Below are 17,544 nucleotides of genomic sequence, written 5' to 3'. Positions count from 1 at the left end.
CTTCCTGTCTGACTTCAAAGAACTCTCCTTCAACCACTTCACAGAAACTCAAGCTGCAACCTTTCTGACTCCTGTTTCCACAAGCAAGTTCAGGTCTTTTTCAAGGTAAAGTACCATACTTATTGGTGTATTGTGCATTTCTTAACCATTTAAGATGTGTGGAATAAGAAAAAAAAAAAAAAAGAAGAAACAAGATGCGTAAAACTGGACTACCTTTTTATTAGGTTTCTATCTTATTTTTGGGGTGTCACTGATGGCCTTTTTAATACTGTTCCCTTTCTCCATTTCCCCTTAAGCCCTGTGGCTTTATGGTGCAAGTCTGCACAGTGTGATGATTTTTTGGAACATGGGTCAGAGCCCTTCCCAAGCCTAATGGATCAGGAACTCTATGGAGGGAACTGGGGATAAGGATCCTAGATTGCTAAAAAGGCCTTAGGTGTTTCTAAGGTCAAGCATGTTTGGGAATTCCTGGTGCATCAGTGTGGTCCCAACCACTAATTAATTTTTTCTAAGCACTAAGAAACTAACATAAGGAAATATGCCATAACATCCATACCTGAACGTGATGCCACTGTGGGCTTTACAAATTTTATATCAATGCGTACAACTTGTATAACAGAAAGCAAACTCTAAAACGTAAGCTATTTATCACCTTACAGTTGGTGTAGCCTTTCTACATTGCCCTGTGCAACAGGCCAGCAATCCTTATCTGGAGGCAAGGTCAGGATTTTATTTTTATTTCCCCTGTTCTATGGAGAAGGAACCTACTGTTTGGAGCAGTTAGGTGACTTTCCCAAGGTTTCTTGCCCCCAGTGAAGCAAAGTGGTGATTCAAACCCAGGGTGGCTCTTTCCAGCCCACCACACCTCCCAAACAAGTCCCCATCCCTGCCCTTACCTCTTTCTGGGCCACCTGGAAGGGGACAGCCTTGCGCATGTGCTGCCGAGTGATGCCACTCCAGCGGGTACGGTAGTCAGCGATGGGCATCTCAGGCCTGATGTACTTGTCATAGAGGACATCGCCATGGTAGCTCACAATGGAACAGCGGGCCAGCTCGCTCACCCGCCCTCGGGGTCCCGTGCCCACCATCTCACAGTCGATAGCCACACACTTGCTGGGCAAGGGCCCTGAGGCTTTCCCGGGAGCAGGCCTTCTGCTGCATGGGGCACCGCCAGATCCAGCCCTCAGACACTGCTTCCCACTGCTGGCAGCTTCAGTGGCTGTCGCTGCCCCGAAAGGGGTGGGCAGTGGGGAGGACCCTGGTTCTGGAGGCATGCTCAGCAGCCCCTGCTCCTGCAGCAAGGCCTTCCGGGCCATGAACCGCTGGTGCTGTCGGCTCCTTCTCTTGTGCCTCTTCCGAAGCACATCCTTGGCATTTGGGATGGTGAGGGAAGGGCACAGGCACTGAGCAGACTCAGGGGCCTCCCGGGGTACCATTCCAGTCAGCTCACTGCTTGGGGCAAGGGAAGCCTGGGGAGTAATCTTCCAACGGGGCAGCAGCCTGAAGAGAGAACACACAGGCAGAGGGGCTGGGTGAGAGTGTGCCAGGCAGCCCACCCACCCTCCCTCCCTGCAGTGCACCACGGTGGGGATGCCCGAGAGCCCTGCACCGTAGCTCGTGGCTCCCAGATTGAGTTGAGGACCCATTTCACTAATAAAAGCATTCATACTGTAAACACAGGTGAATCACTGTTGTAAATACCACATGGAATCACTCAATCTGCTCGATGACCTGAACAAAGTATTATCATCTTCATTTTACAGGTAAGAAACTGAGGCACAGAGGTGAAGAAACCTGCCCCATTAGTAAAAGCCAAAGGCTGGTAGGAACCCAGAATCCACCCTCAACCTCAAACCACGGCGGAGTCCAATATTGTTAGCAGTGGACTTTTCTTCTGCTGTGATTTTTAGCTAAGAAGCATCAGACTTTGACAGAGGTATGGTTATAGGAAAATAAAGGTTACAGAAACGGTATAGCCTTTTTTAAGAAATACTTTTTTGAAATATGAAGGCACAGATCCTCAGCAGAACCTGGAGAAAAAATTTCATAGGAAGCCCACAGTAACTGAATAGTTGTATTTTTTTGTAATATGTTAACCAACTGTAATTTATTTATTTATTTATTTAATTTATTTATTTATTTTGAGACAAGTTCTCACTCTGTCACCCAGGCTGAAGTGCAGTGGCGTGATCACAGCTCACTGCAGGGCTCAAGTGATCCTCCCACCTCAGCCTCCTGGGTAGCTGGGACTACAGGTGCACACAACCACACCTGGCTACTTTTTTTGTATTTTTAGTAGAGATGGGGTTTCATCATGTTGCCCTGCTGGTCTTAAACTGGGCTCAAGTGATCCGCCCACTTCGGCCTCCCAAAGTACTGGGATTATAGGTATGAGCCACCGTGTCCAGCCTTTAAGTGTAATTTCTTTACCTGACGTTGTAATTCATTAATCGCCACAGCATCTAGAAACATTTAAAAGTCCTGATCTGAAGTGCTTGCAGATTTCTGTGGTGGGCTCCCACGCAGCGGACTTTAAGCCCTCGTCACTGAATGCTAGGATAAGAGGTGCTGTCGCTCATTGCTGCTACAGGAAATGTCTGATGTTCATGTGAGTTTGCAAAACCCAGCATCTTCCCAACAGCTGAGGCCATAGCTTGGAAAGCCTGTCTCATTTGTTATGCCAAGTCAGTCAGTACATTTTTAACAGATCAAACAAACTAGGGCTTTGAAGTCAGGCAGAGCAGGGTTTAACTTGGCTTTTTTTTTTTTTTTTTTTTTTTTTGAGGCGGAGTTTCATTCTTGTTACCCAGGCTAGAGTGCAGTGCCGTGATCTCAGCTCACTGCAACCTCCGCCTCCCGGCTTCAAGCGATTCTCCTGCCTTAGCCTCCTGTGTAGCTGGATTACAGGGATGCACCACCACGCCTGGCTAATTTTTGTATTTTTAATAGAGGTGGCGTTTTGCCATGTTGGACAGGCTGGTCTCAAACTCCTGACCTCAGGTGATCTGCCTGCCTTGGCCTCCCAAAGTGCTGGGATTACAGGCGTGGGCCACCATACTCAGCCTAACTCAGCTCTTTGTAAATTACCTAAACTGCTAAGTTTCAGTTTTCAGGCATGTAAAATGATCCTACCACCCCCTCTACTGTGTGAAGAGGAAACGACACAATGTATGTTGGGGTCTTCCTGTATTCTCAACAGTAGGGGCTCAATAACCACTGCTCCTTCTCCCAGAGAGGTTAGACTCTAACCCGTGGTTGGTAACCAGCTCTTCTCAGGCCAGGGCAGCCTCCGCCTGGACTCACTGCCCTTTCCCAAGCCACAGCCTCCCTTCCCACTCACAGCCCTCCTGCTCTTTCAGACTCAGCTACTGTTCTGCCACCACCCAGAAGCCCTTCTGGAAGAACCTCTGTCCCACTGGGTTGCACAGGCCAATGCCATACTGAGGCTCTCTCGGGTCTCCACTGTGCCAGATGCTGGGCGGCTGCACAGGTGGATCCTGGACTCCAAGAAGTTTAGTTTCATGGTGGAGACAGAAACCAAGCATAAAGTGTGTTAAGGGCTGAAGCAGAGGTGCTAGGGAGGCAAAACAGGCTGGAGGACAATTCTCTGGAGGCTTCCTGGAAGAGGCTAAATCTGTGTGCATGTACAACAGTAACCTTCCAGGTAGAAGGGAGAAGAATCAGTGGCCATGTTAGGGGCAAAGGCCTGAAAAAGGACTAACCCAGGGTGGAGCAAGAGGGCCCACCAGCAGCCTCAAGTCACTGGGGTGTAGAGCATAAGGCGGGTCATGCTGGAGTCACTGCTCCTCGCTCCTCTCTCCTTTGCACCATTTCATCTTCTGTTTCCTACTCTGGTGGCCCTTCCACAAGCCACCCCTACCCCAATCTGGTGTCCCCTGAATTGGTCTCTACTGGGCAAGTGAGTGGGGGAGCCCCAGAGGCACCTATGGAGGTCACTGAAATACCCCACAGTAGCCCTGACTCAGGACACTAAGTCTAGCTGGGGAGCAAAGAAATTCATCCCTCTGTGCTGAGCTCTTATAGCACAATTTGAGAATTATTACACCCTTCAAAGTCCATTGGTACACACAGTCTACCTCAGAGCTGTAAGAAGGCAGGTTAGAGCCTTGATTGTCTCTGTCCCTTCCCCAACAGCCAGCCTAGGACCTAGCATGTGGCAGGTCCTCTTCAGAAGGGTGTAGAAAGAGGTCTGGAGAAGATGAAAACCTGAGCAGTAGCAGCAGAGATTAAGAGAAATGGGAAGGGGGTGGGGGGTGAGGTGAAATGCCAGGTTTGATGATGCCAGCATTTGCATAAAGAATCCCCACACTCTAGGGCAGGGCACCGTATCCTGACTTGACTCATCCAGACCTGACCCATCCTGACTCATCCACCCTGCTTGCTCATCCCATCCTTTCCAGGAGAAAAGGTCTCTCTTTTAAAAAGGTCTTAACTGTAACCAACTTCCTCATATTGACAGTCACATCTTAGAACTGACAAATTCAGAACCTTAATCTGCCTCAGCCCAGCAATGGGAGAAAAAAGCCTAAGAAGCCCAATGCCCACCCTGCTAATAACTAATCTGGGAAAGCGGGCTGGTGGATAGTCCCCTCCTTTCTCTGTGAGGGGCTGAGGCTAGGAGTAGGGTGGGTGGCTTTCCTGATCCTACTGGCAAGGTTTTAAAGAAGCCAGAAATTAAGTTATCTGAGAAAAGGTCTCTGTAGCCTCCTATTTCAAGAGAGGAAAGCAGTCCTTTTCCAAACACCCTGACCTTGCTTAAGAGAAGAGAGAAAGAGACCTCCCCCTCATATTGTTCTATATTATTTTATACTCAGTACCTGTTTTAAGAAGAAACAAGGAAGCAAACCAAAGGCAGGCAGCCCGGCGCCACGCACCAGACCCAAAACCAGACCCAAAACCAGGCCTGGGCCTGCCTGACCTTAGCCTGATAGTTAAAATTCAACCCATGACCTAGCAACCGATGTTATCCATAGATTTCAGACATTGTATGGAAGGACACTGCGAAATTTCTTGTTCTGTTCTGTTTCACTCTGACTACCGGTGCATGCAGTCCCTGTCACATACCCCCTAGACTGCTCAATCAATCATGGCCCTTTCATGTAAAATCTTTAGTGTTGTGAGTCCTTAAAAGGGACAGAAACTGTGCACTCAACAAGCTCGGATTTTGAGATGCTAGTCTGCCGATGCTTCCAGCTGATTAAAAGCCAATTCCTTCACTACCTCTGTGGGGTTTTGTCCGCGGCTCCTCCTGCTACAGGCTGACACGTCAAAACCAACAGTCATCAAGGACACACCTCTTTGGGGGCCCAAATGTAGCTCAGTGAAGCTGGAGAGAAGTTCCGCTCAGATAAAACAACCCTTTCAACAAGGACAAACACAAGCCTTTCTCTAGCCTGGACCCAGCGCTCTGGGGGTCAGACACCCGGCCTTCAGGCAGGGAGGGGGTTCTGGCCTAAAGAAAGGGTCCCAGCTGCAGAGTCAAGGGAGCAAAGGCCCCATAGGAACCAAGAAGTCAGAATCCTCGGTGGCATGAGAGCCACCAACCTGCTGGCTGATCAGGAGGGCAGAGGGCAGTTCTAGACCCTCCTCTGGCACTAAGTAGCTAGATGATCTGGGGCAAGTCACGTCTCTTCACCATCAACCGAGGGCTGTGAATTAGATAAGGGCTTCCCACATGTAGTTAATTACCAGATGACATCTGATAAAAGGCTGATTTTCAGGCCCACTCCCACACCGTTCTAATTGCTATTTTGGGGAAAGGGGCCTGAGAATCTAGATTTTTAAAAAGAGCGCGGATGACCCCTACCCTCAAGCCACAATTCTGATAATCCCCCAAATCTGAAAAAACCTGGCTCGATAAGGTCCCCTGTGCTGCTAAAAAGTCCACGGAACAACGACAACAACTAAAGTCTGCTATCCTGGCACGACCTCCCCGCCGGCTGGCGTTCTCCCAGGCGTGACGCGTGGGAGGCCTGATCTCACCGGGAAGGACTCGGGCGTTGGTCACTTGCTGGCCGCGGCAGCTGGGCCGAGTCCCAACGACCAGCGCCGCCCCCTCTGGCCCCGGACCCCCGAGCAGAGCGAGGGCTGGAGACAGGCGGCGCCCGGCCTGCTTTTCTGCGGGCCGGTAGGGCAGGGTCAGCCCAGTTCAGGCGTCCCCGCCGCAGGCCGGGGCGGAAACAACTTGCGGGGACCTGCGACCCGGGACACGCGGCCTCAGCCCGCCCGACCCCGCCGCCCCGGCGCAGGGTCCTGGATCTCACCTGAAGCCCCGCGTGTCTCTTCCGGTTCGCACGTGGCGTCCGGAAAGCCGGCAGCTTCCACATGCCCGGGCAAGCCCGGCTCCGACTTCCCGCCTATTGGCTCGCTGGACGGCAGCGCCCGCCCAAGACCTCTTCTGATTGGTCGAGCCTGCCTGGCAGCGGGGAGGCGGACGAGAGCAGAAGGGGAGGGACTCCTGAAGAGGGCGTAACTCGTGCTGCGAGCCGGCCATACTGGCGGGAAATTTTAAAGAGAAGGGAAGGGAGACTGACCTCCTGTCGTCCCTGCCCGGTCCCATCAGTGTTCCCCGGCTCCAATCCACTCCTCTACCTGGGTCGGGATGTGGGCTCCTGTAAGCCTGGTACCACCAAAGGCCGAATGACTTACTGAGTACACCCACATCTGCAGATTGGGAACATCGGCCCTTACCTCCTCGGGTGTTCTGGGATTCAAGGAAATAATATACACAGTAGGCACTAAAGAGAGACTTTGAAAGTCAGGTTTCCTCCGTCAGCGCTGCTTTTTCATTTATTCTTTTGCAACACTTGACTCCTAAGTATTAAGTTCCTACGTGGGCTTGGCAGTGGGATGCACAGAATAAACACATAAGCATCCTGAGTTGTTTATCTAACAGCAGGGAAACAGCAAGGTTAGCAGAAAATTCAGTGCAACATGAGGCCGGGGCGCGGTGGCTCACGACTTTGGGAGGCCGAGGCAGGTGATCACCTGAGGTCAGGAGTTTGAGACCAGCCTGACCAACATGATGAAACCCCATCTCTGCCAAAAATACAAAAATTAGCCGGGCGTTGACGGGCGCCTGTAATCCCAGCTACTCGGGAGGCTGAGGCAGGAGAATCGCCTGAGCCCAGAAGGCGGAGGTTGCAGTGAGCCGAGATCGCGCCATTGCACTCCATCCAGCCTGGGCACCAAGAACAAAACTCCTTCTCAAAAAGAAAGAAAGAAAGAAAATTCAGTGTAACATGAGTAATAACAAGAACAATAATAAACAGTTCACGTGTATTATGCGAGCACGAATGACGTGCCAGGCAAAATACTCAGTTAATTTGTACAATGACCTTACTATTATTTCAGTTTTACAGTTAAGGAAATTGACACTTAAATTAAGGAGAAACACCTAGAGTCCAAAGATCCTTACCTAAGCAGTCTGACTTCTCTTAGTTCCCATTTTGCAAGCAGAAGTGATTTGGAAAGGTACCTGTGATGAGAAATAAGCTAGGAGCTCTTTCTGATGGGAGTACAAATTTGAGGGAAGCAGGACAAGGGATGAGGTGACAAGAGAGATCAATCCTTTTACCCAGGCCCCTGAAGGCTTTGGGGAGGCAGATGGATTTAAGCCATAGATGGTTTACCAGTGAATCTGCATTTGAGAAAACATGTTCTGGCTGCAGCATAGAGAGGAATGGATGAGGACTGGAGAAAGGAGTGGGGGAGTGTTCGTGGAAATTTGGAAGATCATGATGTCCAGAGTGGTGTGGAGGATAAAGAGCTCCCCACCTAAGTAGCATTTGAAATGACAGATTCAAATGCTACTTAGGAGGCAGCGTTGATCAGAGAGCAGAGGGGAAGGGGTTATAGGACAGTGGTCTTCAGGCATGGGGACTGTGGGAGATAAATCTGGGGCAAGGAGAGTTTTGTTTTGTTTGTTTTTTTGTTTTTGAGATGGAGTCTCACTCTGTCACCCAGGCTGGAATGCAGTGGCACAATCTCGGCTCACTGCAACATCTGCCTCCCGGGTTCAAGTGATTTTCCTGCCTCAGCCTCCGGAACAGCTGGGATTACAGGCACGCGCCACCATGCCCAGCTAATTTTTGTATTTTTAGTAGAGATAGGGTTTCACCATGTTGGTTGGTCAGGCTGGTCTCGAACTCCTGACCTCGTGATCCACCCACCTTGGCCTCCCAAAGTGCTGGGATTACAGGCGTGAGCCACCACACCCAGCCAAGGAGAGTTTTAAGAGAGTCAGTATCCAGATCCTCAACTTCCATGGTGCTGGGCCTCAGAATATGCCTGGGGTCTTTGGGGTTCAGCTTCCCTCTCCTCCTGTGTAACCAGCTGTCTCCCACTTTTCAAAGGCAATTCACACTGCACCTGTTCTAAATCTTGCTCTGCTGCATTACCTTGGGAAATAAAAGTCTCCAGGAGAAACAATAGGGCAATTCTAAATAATGTATTAATTATTGTCGAGGACGGGGCAAGAAATCCTTCTACAAGTCAGGTGGTTTCTCATTCTTTGCTTTCACCAAGATCCAAGGAGGATCTAATCATGTTGTTAGGTCATTAAAAACATTTTCTTGAGACCGAGGCTGGAGGACTGCTTGAGGCCAGGAGTTTGAGACCAGCATGGGCAACATAGCAAGATCCTGTCTTTACAAAAATAAATAAATGTGGAGGTGTGTGCCTACAGTCCCAACTACTGGGGAGGCTGAAGTGGGAGGATCCCTTGAGTCCAGGAGTTAGAGGTTACAGTGAGCTATGATTGAGCCACTGCACTCCAGCCTGGGTGACAGAGCCAGACAGACCCTGTCTCCAATAAATAAATAAATAAATAAATAAATAAATACTTGAGTATAGATAATTATCAGGAATTTAAAAGAAGTGGGAGAATTGCCAGACTAAAACCCTTCCCATTTCTCTATGGTTTTAATGTAAACAATGTTTATCAGGCTTACAACTATAAAATCAAAACAACAGACTCACCTCTGTCTCATTCTTACAAAAAGTGATATTCATCTCTGGACTCACAAATTTATGGAAAAATAACTGGCTCAATCCATCTCCTTCAAAGATATATTTTCCATGACCTTTTAATGAAGATTTTAACTTTTATGTTTAAAGATTCTCTCATATAATGAAATGCTATGTATGTATTTTAATCATATGTACTACTAATAATTACAACAACATTTCAATCTAGAAGGGAAAAAAATTAACTCTTAGAACCTCATGGTCACAGAAAATTTTTTAGAGTTAACAAGTTCAAATTTATCTGCATAATTGTGTGACAGAAATGTACAACAGGGTGCTTCATAAAATATTAACAAGCATGAAAATATAATATATTATGCTTGGATAAAACTCCGTAGCAGAAGCTGAATAGGAAGAAAAAAAGAATGTTGCATATTATGTCAAATAAAAAAACAGATCCAGATTTGATAAAGAGAGATTTTATTTAAAAGGACGATTTTGGGGTGGGGTGAGGGTGGTAAGACTCTCTAAACAGGGAGAACACTTAGGCCATAAATCTACAAACTCTCAAGGGGTAGGCAAAAAGGGATTTTCTTTTATAGGAAGGAGTAAACCAGTCTAGAAAGAACCTGGTGTAGGCAAGTGGGATGAACGAGAGTGACAGGATGGGGCAGTAGATCAGAGATTGCTTTATCCTGAGGCCAGCCTGTTCTCAAGGGGGCTGTTACAGAGGGATTTCATGCTGGTTTAGGCTGAGGGTGGGCCAAAATTCAGAGGCCTTGGGGAAGGACAAAAGCTTAACCAAAGTTTTATTAATGAGCATTTTTTTCCAGCTGATCAATGGGCCAAGCATTTCAGCAAATCACTTATGAGGCAAATGGGAATTAGGGCTGTCTGTATCCGGTCTAGTAACAGGGTATAGTGAGTGGGGAATCGCCATAGAGGGGAATCCATGAGTTTTATCTCAGTCATTGCAGTGAGCCATTTCCAGAACCCGAGAGACGGGGTTGAGGTGGGGTTAGGGGGTAAGGGGTTAATCATTGCTGTTCTCTAGGAGCACAGTGCTTAGGTAAAACTCAACATTGTCATAAATAGTTTTTTCACGTACTTTAAAAATGAAGGCCGGGCGCTGGGGCTCACGCCTGTAATTCCAACACTTTGGGAGGCCAAGGCGGGTGAATCACCTGAGGTCTCAAGTTTGAGACCAGCCTGGCCAACATGGTGAAATCCTGTCTCTACTAAAACACAAAAATTACCTAGGTATGGTCGTGGGCACCTATAATCCCAGCTACTCAGGAGGCTGAGGCATGAGAATCTCCTGCACCCCGGAGATAGAGGTTGCAGTGAGCCAAGATCGCACCACTGCCCTCCAGCCTGGGCAACAGTGCAAGACTCTGTCTCAATAAATAAAGAAGCTAGGCAAGGTGGCACATGCCTGTAGTCCCAGCTACTTTGGAGGCTGAGGTGGGAGGATCACTTGAGAAGGGCAGGAGTTTGAGGTCACAGTGCACTATGATTGTGTTACCCTCCAGCCTGGGCAACATAGTGAGACCCCACCTCTACAAAAAATAAATAAATGAAAATGAATAATATTTGTATCAAATCATTATGATATTTAGACTCCATTGCTTTCATTTAATGACATATTTTTAAGATGTCCATATTTACAGATGCTCTGTGACTTAACAATGAGGCCATGTCCGGATAAACCCACTATAATTCACAAGTTGAAAATGCACTTAATACATCTAACCTACCAAACGTCTATAGTTTAGCCTGACATTCCTTAGCTGTACTTACAACATTTACATTGGCCTACAGTTGGGCAAAATCATCTAACACAAATGTTATAATAAAGTACTGAACATGTCACATAATTTATTCACGACTGTACTGAAAATAAAAAACAGAATGTATGGACACTTGAAGTAAGGTTTCTACTAAATATGTATTGCTTTTGCACTATTGTAAAGTTGAAAAATGTTAAATTGAGCCATTGTAGGTCAGGGACCATCTATACTTACATTTATCATAAAAAAAAGGCTAAGTAAAAAAACTTGATGTCCCAGGTATTCAGTAAGGGTGGTCTCACACTGTCATCTTGACTTTGGATGGTAATACCCATACCCCTTCTTTCTTAGGGAAACCACTAAACTCACCCTCCAACTTCTGCTAGCTGTGTGACTTTTGGCAAGGCTCTTGACCTTGCTGAACCAAGTCAGCCCTTCCCTTCTACCCAGAGGCTGCCCCTGGATTGAGTAAAAATATTCCCTCCTAGGCCAGGTGCGGTGGCTCACGCCTGTAATCCCAACACTTTGGGAAGCAGAGGCTGGTGGATCACAAGGTCAGAAGTTTAAGACCACCCTGACCAACATGGTGAAACTCCATCTCTACTAAAAATACAAAAATTAGACAGGCATGGTGACACTTGCCTGTAATCCTAGCTACTCAGAAGGCTGAGGAAGGAGAATCATTTGAACCCGGGAGGCAGAGGTTGCAGTGAGCCGAGATGGCGCCACTGCACTTCAGCCTGGATGACAGAGCAAGACTCCATTTTGAAGAAGAAAAAAACAAACAAAACGCCTCCTTCCACAAAGACGAGGCCTCCTTTATAACAGAGCTTGTTTAGCCTGGGGCCTGGTGGGGAAAAACCCATGATCCAAGCTCTGACTTCAAGGACCCCATCATTTCTCCCTCCACATTTTCAATCTGAAAACACTTGAGACAGGACTTGACCTGTTTTGCATTTACAAATCATTATGCTACAGTCAGAGTGCCACTCTGCCTGCCCTGTGTACTCATTTTGAGGACTTTTTGGGGGTACTGTGGGGCTCCCCATGGTGCTGGGCCAGGTGCAGACTTGAAAGAGAGTGTTGATCTGCTCAATTTTTAGAGCAATTGTTCTCCACGTGTCGTCCTAGCCCAGCAGCATGGGCATTTACCTGGGAGTTTGTTGGACCTACTGAATCAGAAAATCAGGCTGTGGGGCCCAGAAAGTCAGGGGGTGAGGCCCAGAAAGTCAAGGGGTAGGATTAAGAAAATTAGGGGGTGGGGCCCAGCATTTTAACAAGCTGATGAAATAGCTAATCCTGAGGCATGCCGAAGTTTAGGATCCATTGTGTTGGAGAGTATGAAGCTGACAACACTCCCAGTGCTAAATGTGAATAATGTACTTGTTTTATGCACGCAGCTCCCCGCCTCTTAGCTCTCTTGATCCAGCAGCGGCTGGACTTTGGACCTACCAGGACACAGCCTGGCACCAAGACAATTAAGGTACCTTTGTACCCTCCCCCAACTCCTGAGAATGTCCGGGATTCTCAGGCCCAGGCTAAGTGTCACACGGCTAATTTTTTAATGGAAGACTGGAGGTATTTGATCGAGGGGGGTTTTATTCTCTGCCGTTGCTTGCTCCATTCTAGACTAGAGTTCCCTCACATATAAAATTAATCCTTCATTCAGTGGTCCCCAGCCTTGACTCAACATGCTGAACTTGAAAAAACACAGACGAGGCGGGGCGCGGTGGCTCACGCCTGTAATCCCAGCACTTTGGGAGGCCGAGGTGGGCGGATCACGAGGTCAGGAGATCGAGCCCATCTGGCTAGCACAGTGAAACCCTTTCTCTACTAAAAATACAAAAAAATTTGGCCGGGCGTGGTGGCGGGCGCCTGTAGTCCCAGCTGTTCAGGAGGCTGAGGCGGTAGAATGGCGTGAACCCGAGATCGCGCCACTGCACTCCAGCCTGGGCGACAGAGCGAGACTCCATCTCACACACACAAAAAAACAACAAAACAAAAACAACAACAAAAAAACACCACAGACGCTTGGGTCACACCCCACCCCAAGATTCTGATTTAACTGGTCTGGGGTGGGGCCTGAACAGGAAGGTTTTTAAATCTCCCCAGGTGTTAGTAGTTTGTTGCTGAGACTGACAATTGCCGCAAAAGTGGAGTTACCTAAAGCTTCCAGCAGAGGACGCTGCCTCTCTGCTCATCCAGGGAAACGTGAGCCGGGAAACCTGACAGCTGCAGTTGCGATGGGTGGGGCTGGAAATCAGGCTGTTTCGTAAACCCGGTTGATGCAGTTAAGGCGAGGGGCCAGATGCCCTGACCCGTGTATCGCCGAGGTTTTTGTGTTGAGACTCCAATAAAGTTACCTTAAAAAGTAGTAAGTTAGGGCCGGGCGCTGTGACTTACGCTGTAATTTCAGCATTTGGGGAAGCCAAGGTGGTAGGATCACCTGAGCCCAGGAGTTTAAGACCAGCCTGAGCAACACAGGGAGACTCCGTCTCTACAAAAAATACTATAATTAGCCAGGTGTGGTGGTGGGTGTCTGTAGTCTCATCTGATCGGGAGGCTGAGGGAGGAGAATTGCTTGAGCCCAGGAGGTTGGGGCTGCATTGAACCGAGATCACACCACTGCACTCCAGACTGGGTGACAAAGCCAGACCCCATTTCAATAAATAAATAAATAAAAACAGTAGTAAATTGTCTATTTTGCTGAGTGACCAAGAGATAAGTCACAACCTCTGCAGGCCCTGATTTCAGCATTTTTAAAGTGGGGAGGGACTTTGTCTATATTCATTCTTTCAATATATATTGAGCCCCCTGAAATGGGCAAGATACTGATCTGGAAGGGGAAGGATACATATTTAAATAGGATTAAATTCCTACATGATAGGGGAGACTAATAGAAAGATGGTGGTTTCCATTTTTTCCTATTTCAGGATCGCAGACTTGTGGGTGCACAAGGCTGGTGAAGAGGACAACCATGAAAACTATGAAAGAAAAGGCAGAAGAGACCAATACTGGGTATATACCTATGCTATTTTATATTATGACACTTCACTTGCCTACTTATCATAATAACCTAGCAAGGTAGATGTGATCAATTCTGTTTCACAGTTGAGGAATCTGAGACTCAGAGATGTTAAGTGACTGACTCAAAGTCACACAGCTCGTAAGCAGTGGAGCCAGGATTGAAACTGGGACATGTTTGACTTCAGAGCCAGGACTCCCCCCACCACTTAACAAAGGCTGTCATATCCATCCCTCAAATCAGGAATGCACCCCACTTCCCTCCCCAGATGCTTGTTTCACTGAGACACAGTCTCTCCCCATTCCATCTCTAAACCAGCCCCAGAGGCTGAGGGCTGCCCAGGAGAGACTCAACTCCCCTCCTCTCCTGTTCTCCAGCTCTGCCCTTCCTGCCCAATCTGGGCTTCTCTCCCGCTGTGAAGGACAGACACCTGCTGAGTGACACCAATTTGCAGACTTCTGAGGTGTAAATGAGATTTCTAATAGGACTGGCTTCCCACTGGCTTCAGGCAGGGTTAGGAGTAAAGGGAAATTTAAAAGACTGGAAGTGCAGAAGAAGAGAGCCAGTTTGTAGGAGAGGGAGCAGCAGAAGCAGAGGCAGCCACAGTCTCTGGGTAGAAGTGAAGGGCTGACTTGGTTCAGAGAGGTCAAGTGCCTTGCCAGAGGTCACACAGCTAGCAACCGGAAGAGGTAGAATGAGCTCAGCTAATGGTTGCATTTTTAGCATTCCCTAAATGAGTACAATCCCCAACCCCCAACTTTAGTTTGTAATATGCTTTAGTCTCCTCTGCTGTATGGATGGAGGAGGGTGGGAATATACTTAGGAATAGGGAGAGCATTTGGATTTGTTGCTTGAAAATTAATCTCCACTGAAAGTGTCATCACTGTAACTTGGTGCTCACCTTAGGGCAAGGTACCCCCCAGGCAGAGGGATCCCAGGCAGAGGGATCCCAGACAGAAAGGCTGGGAGGCCAGGCAAGGTGGCTGATGCCTATACTCCCAGCACTTTGGGAGACCGAGGTGGGCAGATCACCTGAGGTCACGAGTTCGAGACCAGCCTGACCAACATAGCAAACCCCTCTCTCTACTAAAAATACAAAAAATTAGCTGAGTTGGTGGCATTCACCTGTAATCCCAGCTAGTCGGGAGGCTGAGGCACAAGAATCACTTGAACCCAGGAGGTGGAGGTTGCAGTGAGTCAGGACTGTACCACTGCACTCCAGCCTGGGACAGAGTGAGACTCTGTCTCAAAAAATAAATAAATAAATAAATAAAAGGCTGGGAAATGCTTTTTCTGATCACTAATTCTAATTGTATTCCTGCCACAGTGGGGGATGGCCCCCAAGCACTGGGCTTTTTTCCCTTGGCCACACCTCTGGATGTAGCAGCACAGAGGCAGGTACTGGGACCAAGAAATTCCATACACACAAGTCCACTCCCTCAGCTGTGGAGCAGGCACCAGACAAGCTCCGAGCTCAGGTGTGTCCCCCCTGCTGCCAGGTACACTGAACATCCGGGAACCTCGGTCTCCAGCGCATACCTCTTGGTGCCCGCATACACTGTGGCTGTCGGGCCACAGAAAATGAGGCCCTGAGCCCCGGGGTGTGGAGTCACAAGGTGCCTCCATTATAGGTGCCCCAAAGTGATTGTTGGGGGAATTAGTAATTAAGGAGGGTTTTTCTCCCCCTGCCCTTCAGGCAGTGGTATGGAAGCAGTCCACTGCTCCCTGAAAACAGAGACCCTGCCCCACTTCCCTGCTCACACCATAGTTTGTCCATGTTTCTGGAAGAGTCTGCCGATGGGTGTTCAGGGTGGTGACCTGAGATGTTTTGTAGGAAACACAAAAGATACAAAAAAGAACACGTGGAAGGATAGCCAAAAAGGGGGGCTGCCCCCATTTCCTGCACCCCGCTGTGATGGCTGGCACCATTAGGTAGACTGGGATTTGTTGTTGAGCGCAGTAAGACAACAACAAAATCACTAGTCTTCCAGATGGGGCCAGCCGGTCCGCTCTGTATCCAGGCCAGTTCTGCAAGGCGTTCCAGGACCACCCCCCTCCCCTCGCCACCAGGTCAGCGGTCTGGATGCTCCTTCAGGCGAGGCGTTGTCTCTGCTCCTATTACCAAGTTCATCTTTGAACACCTCTCCTCACCTCAGAATTCCCTGGAGAAATTATTTTTTTCTTACTTTTCCCTTTTTTCTGGAGTGTTCTACTTTCTATAATGGACACAGTTGTTTTGTTTTGTTTTGGTGAGACAGGGTCTTGCTCTGTCACCCAGGCTGTAGTGCAGTGGTGCAATCACAGCTCACTCCAGCTTCGACCTTCCAGACTCGAGTGTTCAAGTGATTCTTCCACCTCAGCCTCCCTAGTAGCTGGGACTACAGCTAATTTTTTTTTTTTTTTTTAGTAAAGACAAGGTCTCAGTATATTGCCCAGGCTGGTCTTGAACTCCTGGGCTCAAGTGATCCTCCTGCCTCAGCCTCTCAAAGTGCTGGGATTATAGACGTGAGCCACTGCACCCAATTTGAGCATTTCCTTTACAAACGGGAATTATTTTTAAAGGGAAGCAGGCAAGTGGCTCATTTCTCTTTCCTTTACTAATCATAAAGCACTGAACCACCATGGAGAAGAGAAACTAGAGCTTGGAAATGGTGACCCCACTCTACTGGTGCCTCCCCCTTCTGGAAGCCTATGGGCATGGCCCATGGTGAAAATTCTTCCTGTGGTTACTGAGCCCTGGAAGCTTCAGAATGAAGTCAGAGTGGTGGTGCTGGGGTAAGCAGAGCAGGAAGAGGAAAAGGGGAAATGGTTGTGGACAGGAGGCTGGTGGAATCCTGGCCCAGTCATCCCCTGCCTGCAGGCACAACGCTGGGCTCCCTGGTTAATTTCCCTTGCAGTGTGGCACTGGTGGAGGAGAGGCAAAGCCCCTGCTGCCTGGGCCAGCCTCTAATTGCACTGGCAGGGCACATCCGCTCCTTAATTAGCAAAAGCCACAATATCCTGGCGGCTCAGAGAGCATGGCCCTAATTGTATTTCTGCAGCAACTGAAGGATAATTACCCTTCCCTATTGGTGCTGCTTTTAATTCTTTCTCTTTTTAATTGTGAGCACTTCCTCTTTAGCCCACCCTTCCATCCTTGGGTTTATTCTCTCTATCCAGAATGGGGGTGGGGGCTTGCCTGGTGATGGAGACGCTCAGGAGCAGGAGGAGTGGGGGGAGTCACAGAGAAGACTGGCAGTACCCAGCTCTGAGTCCCAGCCCCTTCCAGCTGTCAGCCTGAGACAGGGCACAGCTCTGCCATGGGTCTGAGAAAAACCAAGAAGTTCTTTTGTGGAAGATGTAAGGGAGAGGCGTTCCTCCCCCAGAGGCTGTTTATGACCCTCTTCAGTCCACCCCCCAGTGAGGTGCTGGCTCTGAAATTCCCAGCTGCAGAAAACTGAGACCTCCTTGCCCCATCCTTTAATCTATCAAGAAACAGAGATGGATGTGTGGTCTTTAATTTCTTTTACAAAAAAAAAAAAAAAAAAATAGCCCTGTGCCTCTTTGCCACTCTTGAGAGGAGGGTTAGTCCTTCATCCTTGGATTGTTTTAGAGAAAAGGACCTGAGTGTACCACTAGAGAACAATGCTAACTAAGGTAACCCCTTGGTTAATAGGAGAGCTTAGCACCCTAGGTATTTCTAGGAAAAACAGGCCTTTCTTAGGGACCTGGCAAATAAACTTCGAGAAGTAATAGACAAGC

The 17,544-nt window shown here is 48.4% G+C and overlaps 1 protein-coding gene and 1 non-coding gene across 5 annotated transcripts in view; both read right to left on the bottom strand.

Moving 5' to 3' along the window:
• The window catches only part of AEN (apoptosis enhancing nuclease), an 83,906-nt gene that overhangs the window by 4,644 nt on the left and 61,718 nt on the right, over positions 1-17,544 (bottom strand). For 2 of the 4 annotated variants that reach the window (XM_034939386.3, XM_008973864.6), the window contains exon 3: positions 897-1,500. In XM_034939386.3, the coding sequence (XP_034795277.1) occupies positions 897-1,436 (540 nt within the window). In that variant the 5' untranslated portion in view covers positions 1,437-1,500. Of the gene's footprint in view, positions 1-896; positions 1,501-6,003; positions 6,516-7,438; positions 7,499-9,000; positions 9,100-17,544 lie in introns of those variants that run through there. The other 2 variants (XM_003820411.4, XM_003820412.5) reach the window with 2 other exon arrangements.
• On the bottom strand, positions 15,715-15,824 carry MIR7-2 (microRNA mir-7-2). The gene has a single exon (NR_106566.1). It is a non-coding gene; the product is annotated as a microRNA mir-7-2 (primary transcript).

This window comes from Pan paniscus, chromosome 16, assembly GCF_029289425.2.
Source record: "Pan paniscus chromosome 16, NHGRI_mPanPan1-v2.0_pri, whole genome shotgun sequence".
NCBI lineage: Eukaryota > Metazoa > Chordata > Mammalia > Primates > Hominidae > Pan > Pan paniscus.
Note: the sequence above shows the minus strand (reverse complement) of the source record. Positions and strands in the feature narration are given on the sequence as shown.